Consider the following 21,201-nt stretch of genomic DNA (forward strand, 5'->3'; position numbering starts at 1 on the left):
GAATTTGAGGATAAAGTGAACCGTGGAAAGTGGTTTAATTTGATAAGATTGTGGACCATGGAATTTAGTAGAATTTAAGGATGAAGTTCACTATAAACTTTCCTTGACTTTGAGGACAATGTGGACTTGTGTTATGGCCTTAAGAACGACCATACTGGTATTGATTTGTTTATAAACATGATGATTCAACAATTAATTTAAAGATGAAGCCTTGGTCTATGGATGAGGACGTACAATTAGCAAAATGTAGTAGGTGTAAATTCTAATATTGCACAACACAATTAAGATTTTTAGACTTGTGGGTTGTAATGGTGATATACCCGAACATTCTCTAACCCCAACTTACACTCCTTCCCTTATATGGAGCTAAGGTCTTCTTAAAAGCTTTGAAAAAAAAACCTTATATCCACATAACTACTGTTTTCCACCAATTTATTTTTATTCCTAATTACAATTAAGTCGGTGGCGGGCGCGCGCGCGCTCCAAGTTGTGATAATTACGCCTACGTTTTAAGTACACCTCACGTCAGTGTTCTAAAAGACGTACGTCAAACAATTCGTGAATCTTCTTCCAAGAACTCAATCACTTTAACCCTGATACACATAGATGTGTCAAGAAAAACAGAAACACCCCGGTCCAATTATGATTGCTAAAAACGAAATTACTATTACGGTGCTTTCTAAAATCAGCGTTGACATCACTTGATATAATTGATACTTAACAGAGCAATTTGTTTAAAAAAAATTACCGATTTTTCTTGAATTCTGAAACAGTTCAAGTTAAAAATGTTGTCACCATCGAAATCTGTTTTATATTTATGAAGTAATACGCAGGAAACCTTTGAAATACTTTATAAAACCTTAGATTTTTCCTTGCCCCTGCCTTCCACCTTCATTGCCTCTAATTATGTAAATCAAAGTCGAATTCATGACCGAAATGATAAATGTTTATTCCCAAATTACACCTGTATACTTTAATGATACCTCATTGCACCTTTGACAGTAGCATTTTTGCCGCGGTTTCTGTTAAGACTGGTAATGTTAATTTGGTAAGAAAGAAATAGGCCTACAGGTTCAAACACCTTTTTTAATATTTCCAAATAAGTGTTTGGTTTAAGATTGTTAATGAAGTTGAAGGTATGAGAGGGTGGTTTTCTAATAACTTATATTGCCTTGATTTCTTGGTGGCCCCAGGTTATGCATTTATTAACCGTAAGTTCACGAAAAAAGCAATGGCTATATTTTCTTTTAACACGTTTGTCGGGGCGTGAACTGATTTTCAACTGTTTTCTTTTATTTTTAAACGCGGCTTCTTTTGTACTTATTTAAGATTCGAAGGGATTTACGCTGTTTTCTATTAGTTTAAGTTTAAAGAAAAAAGTGGTTTTCCACCACGTGACTCGTTACTTCACTTTCAATGATATAATTTAAGACAGGCGAATTTAAATTGCAAATATGAGTTCAAATTAGTTTTATTTAATTTTAATATATATTATTATATTGCCTAAAGGTAGACAGGGTGAGTTTTGAAACGTATTAAAGGGACGATGAAGTGGAAAATCAAGTGATTATTTTTTATTGATTCTTCAGATACTAATTATAAGACCAATCTGCTTCCAGGAAGTAGACCTACTTCCAAATGATTTTAAAAGTCAAATTTGTTTCTGATTTCATAGATAATTTTAAATTGCACCTCCGACCAATAAGGTAACGCGCTCGCTGCGTTCTTGTTAACAAAATTCCCTAGCACGTGCTCCATGCGGCCATGCCTAATGAAATTGCGGGAAGTTTGATTAAAAGAAAAAATGCGCGAGATACAGATCGTACCATGTGAATTTTACAATCTTTAGTTCGTAATTTCACTTAACGACATATTTATTGAATTGAACTGATTTCAAACCCTTATTAGACATAGGTAACCTGCAATTTTTGCTTAAATAACTATAGTAAACATTAACCCAAATGCAAAACGTATATATAGTGACAACCTTTTTATCAATAAACCCCCTAAAACACTGCATAAATTCACCACCCTCACCAGGTCAAGTATCAACCTCTCTTAACCGATTTAAATCTCAAAGCTGCATCTTGTACTACATAACATACATACATACATCAAGTGTTAAATCGCGTAGCACGCCAGTTCCCTAACTACTTCTTGGCAAAGCTAATGTAGCTAGAACATAGTAAATATACAAATGAAGCAGTTTCTTTTTTTTTCCTAAAATTTCACATCACACAAAAGATCTTTTTAACCCTCTCGTTCCTCAAGCCAACACTTTGGGTTTAGTGTTACCATAGACGCTGATTTGGCTCTTAACTCTTCGGCCGCGTCTTGACTGACGCTCGTTGAATTATTTTTCACCTCCTCCCTCCTTCTCCTTCACCATCGCCGGAGTTTTTTGGCCCACACGAAATCTTTTTTTTTTTAAGAGTTTAGCTAACGTTGTGTAGCATCTCTCTTCTGCTGGAAAATTCAAAAACGTGCCTCCCCAAAAAACCGGTGATTTTTCTGTCACTGTCTTTAGTAGGGTTCAGTCAGTCTACCAGTTAGTAAGTACAGCAGCCAGTCCTTCAACCTGGTTGCCTGCCTGGTCTGTCTCGTGTACACACACACTCTCTCTCTCTGTGTGCTAGGAAGAAAAAGATACTTACATCTGGACCTTTTCTGACTGTTTTGCATCTTTAAAAAGTTTTAGGAACGTTTTGTTTGCGTTTGCGGTCGCGTTGTACTTGACGTACGCGTATGATTTGTCGTTACTTTTGCTGGATTCTTCGTATTTTTGTTATTATGATATGATTATGAATGCAGTTTATAAGTGTACATGGTGGCCCAAGTGATTAAGGTATGGGCATGAAGTTTAAATGTGAGTTGAATTTATTTATTATATTTGTTTATTTATTTATTTGTTTGGGTGGTTTTGTAATTGTATAGTCTGACCAACGACCTAAAGGTAATTGTTTTAAAGATAGGAAAGTGGTGGTATACAGGCCCTTACTTTGCGATTTAAGTCAGGGTTGCTACAGGTTAGGGAAAACCTGGAAAAGTCAGGGAATTGAAAATGGGCCTAAAAGGTCAGGGAAGTTTAAGGATTTCAACAAAGTCAGGGAATTTGGTTAAAGTGGATGGCTAAAATATATGCGGTTCAATCACCTATTTGGGTTAACGTTTTAAACACCGTTTTAATGAGATCACGTTTGACCAGACACCGAAATCGCAATGTTTTAAGTTAAATAATCGAATTTACGATTTAAACACAACAATGTCAATTGGCCTAAAATCGACATTGAAAATCGTCAGGAAATTTGAATCTGAAAATTTCGTACTACAGCCCTGTAATAGCATTCATGCAATACAACTAACGTTTATACGATAATCTCATATATGAGTCTATCTTTAATAGTTTTGCAGACGTTTTCCTATATCAGATGAGATAGGAAAGAAATTAAGTCTCCATCAACTAATCTATGCTTTATAAAGTTACAACATCATTGACCGTGGAATATTGGTATTGGAGGGGCCCTCTTGGTAATTAACACTTAAAACTACAAACAAGCGAAAGGTTATTCGGGGTTATTTAAAGAAACACCCTGTATAGTATAGAAAAACAACTTCTTTTTTTTGTGTAAAAACTTAGGGTGTGTTTTTCAAGACCCGGTATACAGAATGATACACGATAAGTATAGCGCGTGCTAGCAAGAGTTTGACCCCTAACTATTGACCCTGGATTATACCGGATTTTTTCTTCTTACTTTCTTTCTCGAGACTTGTGACCCTGACTAACACCCACTCTAACACTCCCCCCCCCACCCTGCCATTAGTGATTGAAGAAAATAAGAGCGACTTAAAGAAGGGAAAAATGAGCGGTTTTCTTTGATAGATAACGTTGTTTTAAGTGCGTTCCGCTAAAAACCTCGCTTGATAAAGAAAGAATTACTGCTAGTTACCGACAAAGTTATCCGTTATTGATGTTCTCAAGTACGTAGACGATGAGTACTTTGCGGTTTTACAGACTTATGTGAAATTCATTGTAGTCGTTTAATCGTTTAAGTCATTTTTCATTTTAATTGTCAGTGAAGTTCGTTAATTGAAGTGAAATTTACGCGCAGCGATTTTAATCCGCAATAGTTCGTGATTAAATGATGAGTTGTGATAGATTCGGGTTAGCTAAAAATAGTCGTATTGTTACCTAGGGAAACCTCTGATATTTTTTGCATTTAATATCAGAAGGGGATAATAGAAGAAGGATGACACTCTGTATCCTCTTAATACCTTAGTTATTCTTCCCAGGCGAGGGATCCCTTTTTGTTTGCTATCGACCTGCTCATCAAACTTCAGATGGGCGTCATCGCACCGTGCTAGGGTGAACTGTTTGGTATTTACTAAATCCTCAGCAATCAACCCTGTACAAACCTTGATTGTCTTGACGTGGATGGGACAAAAACACACAAGCGCGTGTGTCTTGGCAAATAGTTAAGCAGCGCTGAGGGAACTATTTATCGCGTATGTGATTCGGTTTAGTAACCTTGCTCCTAATGTAAAATGATGTTGGGAAGAATCATGTTACAATTACCCCATCGGCTTTGTGGTACACTTCTCTCGAAGAGATGTAATATATACTTCTGATAACATTCATTACATGGTAAACGATTCTAGACAAACGGGAAGCTATGACAAGAAATACCCGGCTTTGTCTTTCTGTCTATGAGTAAGGCTTGGCTTACAAAACATGACAGCTTAAAATTTAGGATACATGGTTAATAATATCTTTATTTCAATAAATGTACTTTTATTGCTTGAAAAAGATGTAATATTGATTCTTTTTCTCTCTTTTCATTTTATGACAGATTTCCTTATCTTTTGTTTGTGCACGTTTGATTTGAGTATCACCGGAAGTTTGTCGGAGAAATGGGTTCATCCTGGGAGTCATACTCACGACATCATAGCGCAAAATTACGCTCAATTCCACAGGTATTTATATATATGCTCTGTATTTGCTCATGACGTTTGTATTTTCATACCGTTACATACACTCATACACTCGAGCCGCGTGAGCACGTGGTCTGGGGATTAAGTTTCTTTCGACCCATTTTGATCCAAATCTCTTTCATACTGCTTGTATTTTTTATTTTTTTAAGTCGTCAACCCTTAAAGGGATAGTGTAATGTTAATCCCTGGAATCCTTTTCCGGTAGGATTAGCATAATTTAACAATTCTTTGTGAGTTACTCTTTTATGAAAGAGATTTAAATTATTAACATGGTTGCCACTGATCAGGGAAAGTTGGGGTGTTTTAAAAATGGAGTGGGAAAATTCCAATTTTGAATGTTACACCGTTGCACATAGCGATAAATGTGTTTTAAAAACATAATCTGAAGAATTGAGTTATGAAAAGTAATTAAAATTGACAACTTTGGCCAGGGAAAATCACAGGAAATAGTGAAACTTCAGGGAAAACTTATAAAGTCAGAGAAAACTTAAAAAAGGCAGGGAAAACTTTTAAAAATCAGGGAAAACTTAAAAAAATCAGGGAAAACTTTTAAAAATCAGGGAAAACTTAAAAAAATCAGGAAAAACTTGATAAAATCAGGGAAAACTTGATAAAATCAGGGAAAACTTTTTAAAAATCAGGGAAAACTTAAAAAAATCAGGGAAAACTTGATAAAATCAGGTAAAACTTTAAAAAAAGTCAGGGAAAACTTATAAAAAATCAGGAAAAGCTTAAAAAAAGTTAGGGAAAACTTTGACAAGTCAGGGAATTTGCTTAACCCTGATAACAATAAACAAAAAGTTCTAACATTTGATTAAAAATTACCAAACGCTCTTGATAAAAACAAATATTTTTAATATTTACACACTTCACAATCCCTTTAGTTTAAATATTTTTTGCAAGTCTTGGTTTCCCGTTTCCTTCCTTAATTTACCGACAAGCATCTTAATCTTATACGCGAAATTCATCCCTTAAAAAAAAAAGAAAAAAAATCCTGTTCACATTTATTTTAAATATATATATAAACCAGCTATGCTCTATCGTTTAACCCTCATAAAAATTAATCACCAGCCTTGAAAACGTCTTTAATGGGAGGCGGGTAAAGAAGGTGATATCATCCTAGAAAATTTTAGGAAAAAAACTAAAAATATCTTTCGGTCCATTTCAAACGAGATATTAATTATTCGGGCTTTAAAAATTATTATGAGAAGGATGTTTTTGTTGTGTTGTGTTATTTTTTATATAAATTAAATTTTTGGCTGACGTTGACGCCGACAAAATTAAGAGGATATAGCTCATTAAACGGGAGGTTGGTGTCAAAAATTTTAGAGAGTAAAATTTTTAAAACAAATAAATATCATTCTTAATGAAAACGCGTCCCGTATGTCGGCGACGTTTATGTTACGTTGATTATGGGGGTGACAGAATGGAATGTTGGCTATCATTTATAGCAAAAATAGATTAAATTAAAGTTATTAATGTGCCTACATTGAATATTTGGGGAAAGTTTGAAAACAGACGTGAAGTGGAATCAACTTATGTTTCAGTTCAGTTCAGTCCTAGTTTTCCTTTTTTTTTTTTACGTTTGGAGTTAGCTATGATGGTCAGAAAGACAACGTAGTAGTTCAGCCCTTTTCCTACATCCAACATTACGGTGTATAAAATGTATTTAATAATTAAGAATTAATTTACTTTTGATATTACCAGAAGTATTACTTATTAGTCTTTGGCCACCTGGTAGGGAGTCATTATTATTTGTTCCTCTCATTCATTCACCCACGATATCGCGTTATCACAGAAAATATTACTGGAATAGAAGGTCGGTAATTGTTGTTACCGCCAAAAGTGTTCTCCCGCCATTTCCGGTTATGACGTCGCCGAGACTAAATTTTAACCAATCAGAGACAGCCACAAATGGAGTTGTAAAGAAAATAGCGGCGGGTGTATGGATTATAATTATTTTAAATGCGTCAAAGGCACCACGTGACCCAGAAGGGGCGTGGTTCAAAGAAACTTAGTTCGTTTTATTTCGAAAATGATATCACTTCAGGGAATTGGTTCTTCAATCTAAATGTTCATACGGTGTCTTTTGATCTTGGGGCCAAGTGGTGCCTGTGACGTATTTTAAATTATTTGGAGTCCCTTTAACAAAACAAGCTATGAAAGTACAAAGACAGGACTTTCTATTCCAGTACTTATTATTTTCTCTGTCAGTTATTCTCGGTTTTTAGGAGCAAGGACGACGGAAAACGTGAAACTCTCTTTTAATTGCCCGCATTTAATGCTTGTAAAGAAAAAACCGGGTGCCCCTTTGAATACTGTAAACAAGACGCGTGGTCTATAAAAAGTTCGTTCATTTAAATGGAACTAATATAGATTAAAGGTGGTATTAAGCCTTTTCTAGTTACCCCGAGTCAACCCAGACTAGAATTTAGTTTCTGTAATGGAATTATTAGTGATAAAGGCGAAAGGCGTTAGTAACTGGTATTTAGTCAGTGTTTGGTATGTCGTAAAGCCTACCTCTACGCCTCATTGGTTGAGTTTCCTCGGTTAAACATCTAAAATATGTCAGTCCCAGAGGGAACCTTACTGTAAACAATGTTAGGCCTGAGTTTAATTCTCATGAAGTCGGAGTTTGCGCTGGAATGCGTAGATAGAAACTGTTATAAACAGTATTGTCTATGTACTCTGAGTTGGTGTTAAGGTCTAGAGTCTGTTGTATTGCAAATTCCGAGTGGATCATATTACACCAAGTTTGTTTTAGAACGTTGGGAGAGCTTGTAGACTGGGAAACGGTATGTTTTCCAATCTGCTGGGAAAATTGTTTTAACGTTTTCTAAGTTTAGATCTTGACCCCTTCACCAATTTCGAGGTTATTATACCTTGAACTTCGACGTCTGTCTACATGTAGCCCATGCATTCTTTTCGGTTTTAATAATTGCGTAATCTTTCAATTATTTACGCGTTGTTTTTAACCGTGGGCGTCGTCTTTCTTTTTGTTTATTAAATTAGGAAATAGATTGTTGACACGAATTGTTTTTGTGTCGCGTTAATTTTTAGAAAAACCATTGTTTATCGTTTAACAGAAGGAATCGAATTAACAGTATTCGAGAATCCCAATGGAAGAAGCATCCGGAAGTGCGTTCTTATCAGCCATCAGGTTCGGTTGTTGGCGTCACTTCCCGGGTTCATGGGGGTCAAGCTCCGTGGCAATCAGTTCCTAGAGACGTGAATATTTCGTCTCATACAAATTTTAATCACGGACAACGTCGACAACATAATCCCAAACGTCATCATCGACGTCATTCGGATGAAATTAATCACGTGCCCAATCACGACTCGCGTAGAGGTCACGACACTAGATTATATTCGCCCTATCAGGACCCGAGAAGATTTCGAGGACGGGGGGTGACCAAACCACATAATGATCCGTATCAAACGCCAAGGCCTAATGAGGAATCTACAACTACGCCAGATCCACGAAGGGATCCTAGATATTATTCAATTTCGGATGGTAGTGATGACAGGAGGAACGGTAGACGTTATCCTCCCGAAATTAGGGACGCCAGGAATTATCCGGCTTTAGATAATCGAAGGGATCCCAGAATGTATACGACACCTGACCCAAGAATGGACACTTCATCGACTACTCCAGATTCTCGTGAGCACGGGAGACGATATCCAACGCCACCAACAAGGGCTCCAGATTACTCTCGGGAAGATCCAAGGAATTATCCAACGAGGACTCCAGATAACTCGCTTGAAGATCCAAGGAATTATCCAACAAGGGCTCCGGATAACTCTCGGGAAGATCCAAGGAATTATCCAACGAGGGCTCCAGATAACTCGCGTGAAGATCCTAGGAATTACCCAACTAGGGCACCGGATAACTCTCGGGAAGATCCAAGAAATTATCCAACAAGAGCTCCGAATAACTCGCGTGAAGATCCAAGGGATTATCCAACAAGGGCGCCGGGCAACTCGCGTGAAGATCCAAGGATTTATCCAACAAGGAGACCGGATAACTCTAGGGAAGATCCAAGGAATTATCCAACTAGGAAACCGGATAACTCTAGGGAAGATCCAAGGATTTATCCAACAAGGAGACCGGATAACTCTAGGGAAGATCCAAGGAATTATCCAACTAGGAGACCGGATAACTCGCGTAACGATCCCAGAAATTACCCAACAAGGGCTCCAAATAGTTCACGTGAAGATCCATTGAATTATCCATCAAGACGTGAAGATCCTAGAAGTCGACCAACGGATAATTCAAGCGAAGATCCTAGAAATCTTCCAACACGACCAACGGATAGTTCGCGTGAAGATCCTAGGAATCGTCCAACATACCCAACGGATAATTCGCGTCAAGATCCAAGGATTAATCCTACACGACCTCCAGTTGCTAAAGATCCCAACAATTACCCCACTGACAATACTAGGAATGAAAAGAGAAAATACCCCAAAAAGGACCCTCGCGATGATAGACGTCGTTATCCCACTCTAAATCCACGCTGGGATCCCAGACAGTACTCAACTCCCAAGCCGCGTGATACTGGTAAAGACCCTAGGCTTAATCCTGCGGATAATACGGCTGAACGTCGAAGAGACCCTAATCAATATCCAACTCGGCCTCCGTACGGTCCTCGTAAAGATCCAAGGAGATATCCGAGACCATCCACGGAAAATCCTTCTAGAGAAACGAATAAGTATCCTTATGGTCCTCGAAAAGACCCTAGACAATATCCAAGACCGGAAACTGACACTAGACGCTATCCTAACCAAGTTGCTGATGATTCAACATCAACCGAAGCTTCACGTAAAGATCCCAATCCACAATCATCAGATGAACCTCGTGAAAAATACTCAACTCCATCGCCTTATGACACTCGCGTCTCAACAGCTACTCCAGAAGATCCATACAGAGACCGTAGGCGATACCCCGAAGACACACGCAAAAATAATGGACAGTACTCAACACCGGTACCATATGACCGGCGCCAAGACCCTAGACTTAATACAACGCCAGTTCCAGAAGATCCCTACAGAGATCGCAGAAGATATCCACCTCCTAGTCCCCAAGATTCTCGCAATGGTGCGAGACAATATCCATATGATCCCAGACTAACTACAACGCCAGCACCATACGACCCTCGTAGGGACCCAAGGCTAAATACAACGCCAGCACCCTACGATCGTCGTAGGGACCCAAGGTTAAATACAACGCCAGCACCATATGACACTCGTATTGATCCAAGACGAACTACGACTCTCGCTCCCTACGACCCACGTAGGAATCCAAGACAAGACCCTCGACGTACTTGCGAAAAGGTTCCGCGTAAATGTTTTAAGCCATTTAATAATAATGATCCTGGAAAAAACGGAAAAGACTGTGATTATGCTAAACAGTGTGATGAAATAATAAGGTAAGACTTAAATTTTATTTTTATTATAAGAAAGTTGATTTTAAACCTTATTTCAGAGCGGCCATTGCTAAGGGGAAGAAAATCTGCAAGAACAAACCATTTTTCCTGGTTTGGTTACCAAATTCAGCTTCAGGTACATCGATAATTACTCAAGCTACTACAACAGCTAGGCCATTTACTCAGCCTGAGACTCCCAGGCCTTACACAGAAACACCTAGACCTTACCCAACAGTTCGTAGGCCTTATTACAGACCAACAGAAACTCCGTACACACGACCTACAACCACACGCAGACCTTATTGGCCACCACCTAGAGAATACCAGTCAACTACGAGAGCCACTCCAACTCCTTATTATCCAACGCAAAGGCCTTATCGAACGACTGAACGGCCTTATCGCCCACCTCCAAGGGACTACCCCACAACACAAACACCTTATTGGCCAACCCAAAGTCCCTATCGCACGACAGAAAGACCTTACAGGCCTCCACCTAGAGAGTACCCATCAACTAGTCGCCCTTACCCGAACTGGCCACCTCGAAGACCAACGGAGAGACCGTACTTACCAACACCCACTCCTTACTGGACACCTTACAGACCGAATTTAAGTACTTCCAGACCCGGATGGACACCTTATATACCATATGGAACGAGACCCACACCCAGTTGGACACCTTACCGACCAGGTCTTACAACCGAACCGGTATTCAATCGAAGAAAACCGGACATGATAACGCCTGCTCGTGAAGATTACCCTACTACCACCACAACGACAACAACTACGACTACACCGCCTCCTACTACTACAACTACCGAAATGACTACGACTACCGTATCGACTACGACGAAATTTACCTATTGCCTATCGCCTCAGAGGCCAGAAAACGGTTTGGTAGTTTGTGACGAAGATACCCTAGTTGCCGTAGAAGATTCGCTAAATCCTGGTTCGGACGGTAGCAGAACGGTCATCTACCCAGGTGGGACCATTTGCAGATACTTTTGCCTCGCCGGTTACGAGTTATCGACTGATGACCCCAATGAAGGAGTTATCGTTTGCACTGGAAGCAAGTGGAACGAGACTTTGAAGGCTCAATGTCAAAGTAAGTTTTACAGGGCATCTCTAATTTTTATTTTAAAGAAATTAACTTATCTCTTTGGTGTAAAATTTCTAGCTAGCAGCTGTCCCAAAGCTCCTAATATCGAAAACACAATCGTCACGTGTAGCGATAAGTCGGACGAAGTAATGGACAACGAAGTTCCGGAGCCGAAACGAGGCGATGTGTCGTTAGAAGACGGTGATACGATTAACGGAAAATATCGGTCCGATATGAGCGTTTGCAGTTATCGTTGTCAATCCGAATACTTATTGGTTTTACCGGACGCTAGTCGCGATTTAAATCGAGCCAAACTGATCGATACTTGGACAATCGAATGCAAACCACCGGCTTGGAACGTGACTGATCCTTTACCCCAATGTATCCCGAGATTAGACCCAATCATCAAGTGCCAGGACCCTGATTCGGTTGTGGTTCTAAAAGGTAAATGGAAAGACAATTTGTATAAGTTACCAGTCGCCTATTCGGCCGATTCCCCTCCTAGGAGGTTAAAGACAAAGTGCTTCACAAAAACCAAAACGAAAAGACTCGGTCCCAGGGTTTACACTTGCAATACGACAGACTCGTTTTACGGAACCACCGCGTTCTGTAAGTTCAAAGTTAACGTTGTCGGACAGTGCCCCGAACCGCCCGCGCCACCCATCAACGGAAGTATAACTTGCGACGATTTGAGCGAGGATTACGACGATTCTGGACCGATTTCGCACACAGTGGGCAGTTACTGTCATTTCGCGTGTGATTCTGGGTCCGTTATTCCCGCCAGTCAAAATCATTTAGAGGTGATAACTTGTACGGAAGCCTTGCAATGGAACAATACGCAAGCTCCGTCCTGCGTCCAACAAATTCCTCCCGAAACTCCAGCCTGCGATAACGTACCTCTCGATAACACCGACCCAGAGTTACTTGTCGCCCCGGATTACTTCTCTTCCTACAGCGGGAAGAAACTGGAGACGACGTGTAGTGTTAGCGATGAGACAGGCAACGTTTTGGCTACCTTCAATGACGAAATGAAGTTGTCCAGCTTGGGAATTTTCGATATCCTTTGCGAGGCATACGATCCTGATTTGGATGTCACTAATCAGTGCAATTATACGCTGAAGGCTTTAGATGTTGAAGTGCCTTTGGATGAATTTACCACTTATAATTCGAATGAATACGCCCCCATGACGGACGCCAGTGCCAAAGAAGAGAGGGAGTTAAGCAAGTGATTTTATAACTAACTATTTTTAATTTGTTTCATTATTTCATAAATTATTATTTTTTCTTTCAGTCAAGATTAACGACAAATGCCCGGAATTGTTGTCACCCGCGAATGGTGACCTAGAATGCGACCCTGAAGCCGGAAGTTGCGTCGTCACCTGCGACGAACATCATACCCTGCATTCCCCCAAATTTTCCGGAAGATCCAAACGTACGATGACCGTTGAATGTTTGAAAAATCAAGGAAGATGGAGTTTTATGGATAACAAAGATTCACCTCCGAAAATACCCGATTGTTTAAGTGAGTGAAACAAGCATTTATTATAATTTAAAATTTACAAACAATCCCCTAAAACTATTTACAATACAATAAAAATGCGATATCAAAGTTATTTAGAGATAGATAACATTAGGCTTTCTGACAAGTAGGCGGATTAGAACGCCATTGTCCATCAGCTTCGCAGGTTACACTATAAAATCCAATTAATTTATATCCCTTATTACATTGAAAGTTGCATGATTCCCCCGGTTTAGTGTTTTGACACATGCCACTCATTTCACCATTTTTAATTGGTGGTAATGAAGCGCAGGTAACTGCAATTATAACGTGAATTATTAATTATAGCATCTTTCTTGTTAATATAATTAAATAAGTATTCCTACCTTCTTCGCCTTTGACCCTTATGCTACGATAATTCAGGTGAATCGTCAATAAAAACATCATGACCGTTTTAAACATCATTTTTAGTCGTGAATTGCTGAATTGTGGTTCCGCGAATGATAACTTTGAAAGGGTTGTCGATAAATAATCTTTTAAATGCTCTTTTTTTGTGTGTGTGTGAGTGGTTTTCATATCCATTTGAACACTCGATACCCCGTATTTAAAAGGGAATTGGAGACAGTCTACAGTATTTAAACAGCGAAAGCTAAACAAATTTTGAAAAGGGGGAAATATAGACCTATAAATTTATGGAGATCAAGGTTAGGTTAAACGCGTTCCGTTTTTGTAATCGACTCACAATGAACATCAAATGCATTTTACTTTACATAAAAGATTTATTGTATTATTTATTTATTTTAATTTAAATATTTGAAACGTTAAAGTATTCTTTAAGAAATTGAAGAAACTCGGTTTTATTTTGAAGAAAATTTGCATAACAAATACTGATGGTTTTACGTGTTTTTCTTGGATTATTGTCAAAGTGAATGAAGTCAAGGATGCCTTTTTAATATTAATGACACATTTGGCCCATTTATAAATTCGACAAAAGAATTGTTTTCTAGTCTTCTTCTGTTTATTTTTAACGGGTGTATGGTGATAATTAATCATTTTAATTGTTCTATTCTATAATTAAACAGGGGAATTGCCTAGGACGTCCCTGGAAGTTGTTTTGGGTTTCAACGTGTCTTTGTCGAGCTGCGGTGACAATGAGGACTTTATTAATAAAACCAAACAGGAATTAGTTAATAGGAACGCTAATAGCTGCCCTTTCATGAATTGTTACGATTGGAATGTTCAATGTTGGGAAAATGTTGATTCTTCCACCTTGAACTTCAAATGGACCGCAAAGGTACGGTGTCATACAGTCGAGTAGGCCTATAATTCATATAAACAGTACACCAAAAGTTTATAAGATATGTTCCAACCATAAGTTTGTGACTGGTTACAAACTGGAGCTTGTCATAAAGTGATTGAAGTAGGTCGTAGATTTAGGGTAAAGCGAAGACGCCTGGTGAGGGGCCTGTCAAAGGCTTAGTAATGCAGACTAAATAGGACTAGATGGAAGTCCTGCAAAATTAACCACCGAGTGTAGGACTTCCATTCTCGCTTCCGTCGTTCTCGAACTAGTTATCTCGAGCTGTAAGTCTCTCGTGAGCATTACGAAGTATAGGTATTGTCATACTTATGGAACATATCTTATAAACTTATGACAGTATATTACATCCAATATTTTTACCTGAGTCTACTAGTTTAAACACCTTTTTTATTGATACAATATCGTGTATTTACTTAAAGGCGTCTTTTAATCCGACGGAATATGAGAGTGTAGACGGTGTACCTGAGGCTGAAACACTTATAGACCAGGTGATTAGCCAAACGAAGAGGTCAGTTAACCTGGACAAGAGTTTCAGTGAGGAAATCGCGGCTCAAGGTCGGAAATTAGTCCCTAACTCTTTCCAACAAAGCAAATTCCGATTGGTTTGCGATTCGATGGGATTCGCCGTCGAAAAAGAAACAGATATGTGTGGTAAGTAATTAACTGCCCCCTTTTTCTTTACTAATTAGTACTTAATTAAAGCAAACACTAACGAAATGTTTAGTTGAATGTTCATCCGGGACATACCACGACGGTGGTGAAGATTGCCTTCCGTGTCCTCACGGAACGTACCAGGATGGTACCGGCGCAACCGAGTGTAAAAAGTGCACAGATGTTAACGCTGAGTCGAGTGCGACTGGTGCACGATCCAAGTCCGAGTGCTAAACAATTTTTATTAGGTGTTTATTTAAATTATTTCTTTTTTTTAATTTTATTTTAAAACGTGTAAAGGAAGGGTGAAATGACGAACTATTTCGAACCTTTTAATCATTAATCTAAGACCCCTTCATCCCATACAGTTAAGCCTAATTTCTCCTATACAGGGTGTTCCAAATAGGTAAGGACCGAAGTACAATGGGATGGTTCTATGGGAAATCAATATTGAGTCAAAAATGTAACTTCTACAACATTTTTAAATTATGATCGGGTTGTTTTATGGATGACCCCTCCATCCCAATATACTTCGGTACGACCACCCTGTATTTTACCCAATTACATTTTTGTTAGAAAAATGTTCATGTTACAAATTTATTTAGGCCTATGTTCAAAGAATCGATTTATGTACATGTGTTTCTGTTATTTTTGGCGTTTCACTTTTTTTATACATAGATCGTATTTTAATTTTAAATTTCTAAAAAAAAAAAATGATTGCCATATTGATAAGCCAAACGGTATTATAGTAAATGTTAAAATATGTGTTTTTTTCTTTTTTGTTTTATTTGTTTTTAATAAAATTATTCTTTTCGCTTTTTAGATTACGGAATTTTTTTTGGATATCGGTCACGTGAAAATTGCTTTAACCAATCCCCAACACGAACTCATCCAAATAACACGATCGCTTGCCTTAATTGCTTGAGAAATTAACATGGTATTTAATTTAGAGGTAGGTTCATCAATGTTGCATGGCTTTATGTGTATGTTCACTAAATATATGCGAAACATTTTTGGGGGTGCAAGCTCTTTGTAAAATGCACATTTCCAAATCTAATCGATTTTGTATATAAGAAATGTACATGCGTAACACTTCTCTTTGATTATCTAATACCAAGAACTCATATAACGATTGAGAATGTGCGAAACTTACATTTCTATGGGGTTGTTATATGCTTGGAATTATGGTGGCGATGCATTGCACGCTATTTTATATTTTCCTGTCTCTAGATCATCGATAAACTAGTCGTTATGTTGTTCTAATAAGAAACAAGATAGGCTTAACTAAGTACCAAGAGATGGTGCCGGTTACGGTTAGAATTCCCGCGATGCATTTAGATCAATATCATTTGGATTTTGTCAAGGGTAGATGGATTGAAATGGTAAGTAACGGAAAACGAGGCTAGCTGATTCGCACTGCCTCTAGCGGTGCCTCGTGGCGCAAGGGATATAACCCCAAGAAGGTGATCTCCCCGCCCATGTGGTGTTCGCTTCTCTGCTGGAATTAATAGAATGGGCTATTGGCCGAGCTCTGACGACCTAAGCTATCAGTTCAACTGAGCGTATGACGAGCGTGGGGACATTTGTTGGACACTTAAGAGTACTTATGTTTTAACATTGGTATAGCTGGGAATTGGCAACTTACTTAGCTCGAGTTACTAGAGCGTCGTTTCTCGGTACACCGTCCTTTAATCAAGGATTAATGCACAAGGTAATCAATCCGAGCGCTTCAAACCTAAAGTTAGGAACTACTGATTAACTGCTTGAAAATCGCGGCTTATCACCAACTCCAATTCATCACTTGCCTCTAAGCTTCTATTAATCAAAATTGGCCCAGCATTCAATATATTCGGTTCTCTCGATTCTCTCTATAGCCTAAAACACTTGGTTAACACAAATAATCGTAATTGATACAGAACTTTATCAGTACATCTATAAGTTCATAAGATATGTTCCTTCCGTAAGTTTGTCACTGGTAACTTAGAAACTGGAGCTTGTCATGAAGTAATTGAAGTAGGTCATAGATTCAGGGTAAAGCGACGTACGAATGGTGAGGCGCTGTCAAAGACTTAGTAATGCAGACTAAATAGGACCTAGATGGAAGTCCTGCAAAATTAACCACCGAGTGTAGAACTAGCTCGAGCTGTAAGTCTCTCAGTAGCATTGCGAAGTGTCATACTTATGGAACATAGCTTATAAACTTATGGTATATCTGATGTCCACGGAAATTCGCATTGTTTGTATGAGTTATTGAGAACTTTCTGCAAAACACCCGTGGCGATGTTATCCAAATTATATGGAGAAAACTTTAGGTTGAGTTTGAGTTGTTCGTCGCACCTTTGAATCTCTAGTGGTACATCTCTAACTAAAGTCAAACCCCACCATAAAATACAGCCCTTAATTTGCATATTCTGTTCGAAAAATCGGTGTAATTTGAATGCGCCTTTCAATACAACAAATTTTAAATTCTCTTCTAAATAAACTATTAATTTGAAGGAGTTAAGTAATATATTAATTTCAATTGCACCACAGAAAGATTTCCAAGCACCCATACATATTCAAAAACATGTAAATCAGACTCAGTTAGTTTACCGAAACTTTATATAAATCAACGCTCATCGTATGTACAAATTTCTAAAAGCAACATATCCCATAGTTTTTTTTTCTTCATAAAGTTTTTGCCAAATATCAAAAAATCCTTTTAACTCGAGTCATTATAGCTTTTTTACTAAAGTGCAAAAACACTTTATTTCAGCATAAAAGAACCATTTTGAAAATACTTGTCGACCTATAAGAAAAAAGTACGACGTATTTTGTCGTAGCTAATTTTTTCAGGAAACAGAAATTTTTCTTTATCTTTTATTTGTTTATCCTAAACGATTTGAAAGTCCCATTTTCGACCCCACAAATGCTAATATAAACTGAGAAAACCTTAGGGAACGGACGCACGAAAGTGTTAGAGTGTTGGGTTTTGACTTAGAGAGACCCTTAAGGACCGCTACCGAAGTTGAGAAGAGAAAACAGCCAGAACTGAAGGCAAAACTCGCTTGTTTTCTCTCTCTCGCTCTCTCTCCTGCGAGTCGATTTCACTGTAGAACTCGCTTGCATTTTGTCCGGCAGTTGCAAACAGAGAGGACCTCCTGTAAACGGTCCTGGAAGACCCGTGTTTGATTCCAAGTTCTTTGATGGATTTATAATTAGCATATAATAAATAAAAAAAATACACGGATTAAATATACATTTTTGGATTAATTTATGTGATTGGTGAATGGATTTTTACGCTCTTTTCCAGGATTATCTTGTGGAATTCATGTAAGATTTTAATGGATTATTGGGTGGTTGAAATCCCTTCTTTTTATCCTAGTTTTGGTCAACCGAAACAATTTAAGGTTTATTTTTGAAGCTCATAAATCAACTTTTGTTTAATGGTATACACCGGTGTATTGCGATAGGATAGCTTTAAAGGGGCCTATTGAAAATACATGGGTTGGTTTCAGCCTGTAAGCTGGCTTTTCCTTTTTTTATTTTAAAATTTGAAATATTAGAATTTAAGTTATGATTCGCAATTATAAAATTTAATCAAATAAATTACGAAAAATATGGCCGTTAAAATACGCGAAATTAATTAGCATAAAATCAATATTTCAACACAATTTTGAGGTAGACGGATTTAATTACCTTGTATACTAGAAACCATCGGCGATCTTTGATTAATTAAAAATCTTTGACCTTTTCTGTTCTAACGAAGAATTGTATTAATGACCTTTTAGTTGCATTTGTTTGTTTTTTTGTCGTTTCCGATCGCTTTATTACTGTTGTCACGCTGTCCAAATCCCGAGTTCTTTCTTAGTTTTTGGTTTCCGTCTTTCGGACTTTCTTTGTCTTAAAAGCTTTATTTTCATAGTAATTGTTTGCGTGGGAATTTTAGGAACCAATATAGGCCTATATCTCTCATTCTTTTTCACCAAATTTTTTTTTTCTCATTTTATTGTTAATTAATCTTTTGAAATGATATTTTAATTAGAATTAGTCTAGACTTTTTGTTTTTCGATTTAAAGTGAATTCCTTTAGTTCTATTGAAACCCAAAACGGATCTCCAAATACTATAGCCTTTTAGCTTTGGATAAAACAAGCCGCTCAAAGACTCTAATTTAAAAATTATAAAATACTTTTTAGCTTAATAATATAATCGTTATATTTTATTGTAGAGATATATTTCACTCTCCCTTTAAATATGTCGCCTAACAAGACAACCTTCATCTATTGTTATGATTAATAAGGGAGCAAAATAATAATATTGATTCATTTTCTCCCCCTATAATTAAATACAATGAAAAATTACAATTTTGTTGAAAAATATTGGTACTTCAAAATATATCAAATCAATCAAATCTTTCTTTCTTTCGGGTGAATTCAAATACTGTCCCTGTGGACACGCCCATTTTCCATCCCCCTCAATTTCTATCTTCATTCTTTATACTGAGCCAATAGAGTGGACGGCGGGCAGCAAATGATACGTTTAATAAAGACCCTGCCTTTCACTCTACTATCTCTTTTTGAGTGAACCGAATATTGTGTCAAAGTGAAACCCATTTTATATATATTCTTTTTCTTACTCTATCTATTTTGGCTTTTAGATCCCTCTATAAGAAAAAAATCAATTTAAAATTCTAGTTTCCTTTTGCTATTGAACTGAAGGCATCGATATAGGCCTAAGTCTCGTATATTTTAGATTCACTTGCACCAAACAGAATTGCAAATTTAACTTATTTTTTTTTCTCTTGTTGCTGCAGTTTTACGTTGTCATTACGCTAGTATTCTCCTTCCTTGTTGGCCTTTCTTTAAGGATCCACCATTATTCTCGTAATAGCTGGTTAAAGTTTAAACGTTAAACATTGTACCCGAACTACAGGGTGTTTCTGATAAGTCTGCGTGGCATAAATTAAAAGGGATGTTCTTTGGGAAATCAATTTTGAGTCGAAAATTTCTAGAAAACTTCTACCTCCATTTTGTTTGCCATAAGGGACACTGTTTCAAATCGAGTTAAGAATATTCAAAGTATTTTACGGATGACCCCCTTAAATTTAATTAAGGGGTCATCCCAAAAACACTGAGTCAAATCATAACTCGAAAACAGTGTCCCTTGTCGTAAACAAAATGGAAATAGATAGAAGTTATATTTTCTATGGTCAAAACCGATTTCCCAAAGAACATCCCCCTTAATTTATGGTATGCAGACTTCAGAAACACCCTGTATAAGGCTTTAACCGAAAGTTAATTTACATTTTAAAGCAAGCTAAGAGGATAGTTCTGTATATACTAAAAAGTAAATGGGAGGGATATAACATTTTTACTGCCCGTGAATACGATGTTAGTTAAGAAGGAGAAGTTTTCATGGTTTTAATTATCATATGCTACGTTTATTTAATGTCTTTCTAAATGAAAACCAAAACCGCGTTGGCCAAGATGCGAAATAAATAACCTAATTACATAATTAAGTACCAGGGGTTTGTTAAAAACTCGGCGGTATATCTGTTTTGAGTTTTAGATTCAATTTTCTCTTCAAATGCAAATAGCAGAAATGTTTACTTTATTTGCAAGGTTTGTAGAAACCTTTGAAATTTTTTAAATCTTATTTCGATAAGGATGTAAGGACTTGGGATCGTATCTTTGATTATGAAGGTTAGATTATAATCAAGTGTAGATACTAGAAACCTTTCCTCACCGATAAACGTGACGAACAGAGAAAAGGGTTGAAAAAAGAAACCCCGCCAAAACCAAGAGGAAAGAGAACAGCTATTAGCCTTAGGAAACTTGAGGTCAGGAACTTAAGGTTCAGATAAGAAACGGAGAAACCGAATCATACTGCAAAAAATAAACGGAAACGGAAAGATATATGTAGACTAAGTTTCCGCATTAAAGAAATTGGGTAGAAATGATGAAGTACATCTCTTATATGAGATCTCTTGGTATTGAGGATGGTTATGAATTTATCTTCATACATTCATGAAAATATGAACATTACTGCGAACACACCTTATTCCTCTCGATTGGATTAGGATCAAACCTTTTGAAGATGGTGAACTTACCATTGCGTAAAGATGAATATTCATGTAGGTATATTAGTAAATACATGACATGGGTAATTTGGAGAAATGTGATTCTTCAAAAAACGTAGGCCTAATGCATCTAGAAATGAATTCTCGTGTAATCGTTTGTGTAA

At 37.4% G+C, this 21,201-nt stretch overlaps 3 protein-coding genes across 5 annotated transcripts in view; 2 read left to right on the top strand and 1 right to left on the bottom strand.

Moving 5' to 3' along the window:
* Nucleotides 1–15,924, top strand: LOC149702551 (uncharacterized). 3 transcript variants are annotated; one of them, XM_089866409.1, is made up of 10 exons: nucleotides 1–249; nucleotides 4,848–4,971; nucleotides 8,076–10,415; nucleotides 10,472–11,514; nucleotides 11,587–12,729; nucleotides 12,800–13,030; nucleotides 14,089–14,300; nucleotides 14,747–14,978; nucleotides 15,052–15,226; nucleotides 15,802–15,924. In XM_089866409.1, the coding sequence occupies exons 1-9, from the start codon at nucleotides 204–206 to the stop codon at nucleotides 15,210–15,212; spliced, it is 5,532 nt and encodes a 1,843-aa protein (XP_089722535.1). In that variant the 5' UTR covers nucleotides 1–203; the 3' UTR covers nucleotides 15,213–15,226; nucleotides 15,802–15,924. The 3 variants fall into 3 exon arrangements, with proteins under 3 accessions (XP_089722535.1, XP_089722534.1, XP_089722536.1); XM_089866408.1 differs by lacking the exon at nucleotides 15,802–15,924 and having other exon boundaries at nucleotides 15,052–15,800; XM_089866410.1 differs by lacking the exons at nucleotides 1–249; nucleotides 15,802–15,924 and adding an exon at nucleotides 2,083–2,866 and having other exon boundaries at nucleotides 15,052–15,800.
* LOC149702552 (uncharacterized) lies at nucleotides 13,057–13,898 on the bottom strand. Its single transcript, XM_089866413.1, has 2 exons — nucleotides 13,393–13,898; nucleotides 13,057–13,323 (listed from the first exon to the last, which is right to left on the bottom strand). Exons 1-2 carry the CDS (start codon nucleotides 13,586–13,588, stop codon nucleotides 13,139–13,141), a joined length of 381 nt encoding a protein of 126 aa, XP_089722539.1. The 5' UTR covers nucleotides 13,589–13,898; the 3' UTR covers nucleotides 13,057–13,138.
* Nucleotides 15,840–21,201, top strand: part of LOC149702553 (vasopressin V1a receptor-like) — a 21,580-nt gene continuing 16,218 nt past the window's right edge. The window contains exon 1 of the mRNA XM_089866411.1: nucleotides 15,840–15,930. The gene's annotated coding sequence lies outside the window, so the exon portion shown is untranslated. The remainder of the gene's footprint in view (nucleotides 15,931–21,201) is intronic.

The sequence above is a fragment of the Phalangium opilio genome, unplaced genomic scaffold (genome assembly GCF_054372755.1).
Source record: "Phalangium opilio isolate 3A_F unplaced genomic scaffold, DU_Popi_V2 ptg000017l_1, whole genome shotgun sequence".
Classification (NCBI taxonomy): domain Eukaryota; kingdom Metazoa; phylum Arthropoda; class Arachnida; order Opiliones; family Phalangiidae; genus Phalangium; species Phalangium opilio.

Coding starts and splice junctions, on each gene's coding strand:
- LOC149702552 (XM_089866413.1), bottom strand. CDS start 13,588: ATGGATATGAAAACCACTCACACACACACAAAAAAAGAGCATTTAAAA. Junction 13,324..13,392: donor AAGGGTCAAAGGCGAAGAAG/GTAGGAATACTT, acceptor TTATAATTGCAG/TTACCTGCGCTTCATTACCA.
- LOC149702551 (XM_089866409.1), top strand. CDS start 204: ATGAAGCCTTGGTCTATGGATGAGGACGTACAATTAGCAAAATGTA. Junction 4,972..8,075: donor AATTACGCTCAATTCCACAG/GTATTTATATAT, acceptor ATCGTTTAACAG/AAGGAATCGAATTAACAGTA. Junction 12,730..12,799: donor CAAAGAAGAGAGGGAGTTAA/GCAAGTGATTTT, acceptor TTTTTCTTTCAG/TCAAGATTAACGACAAATGC.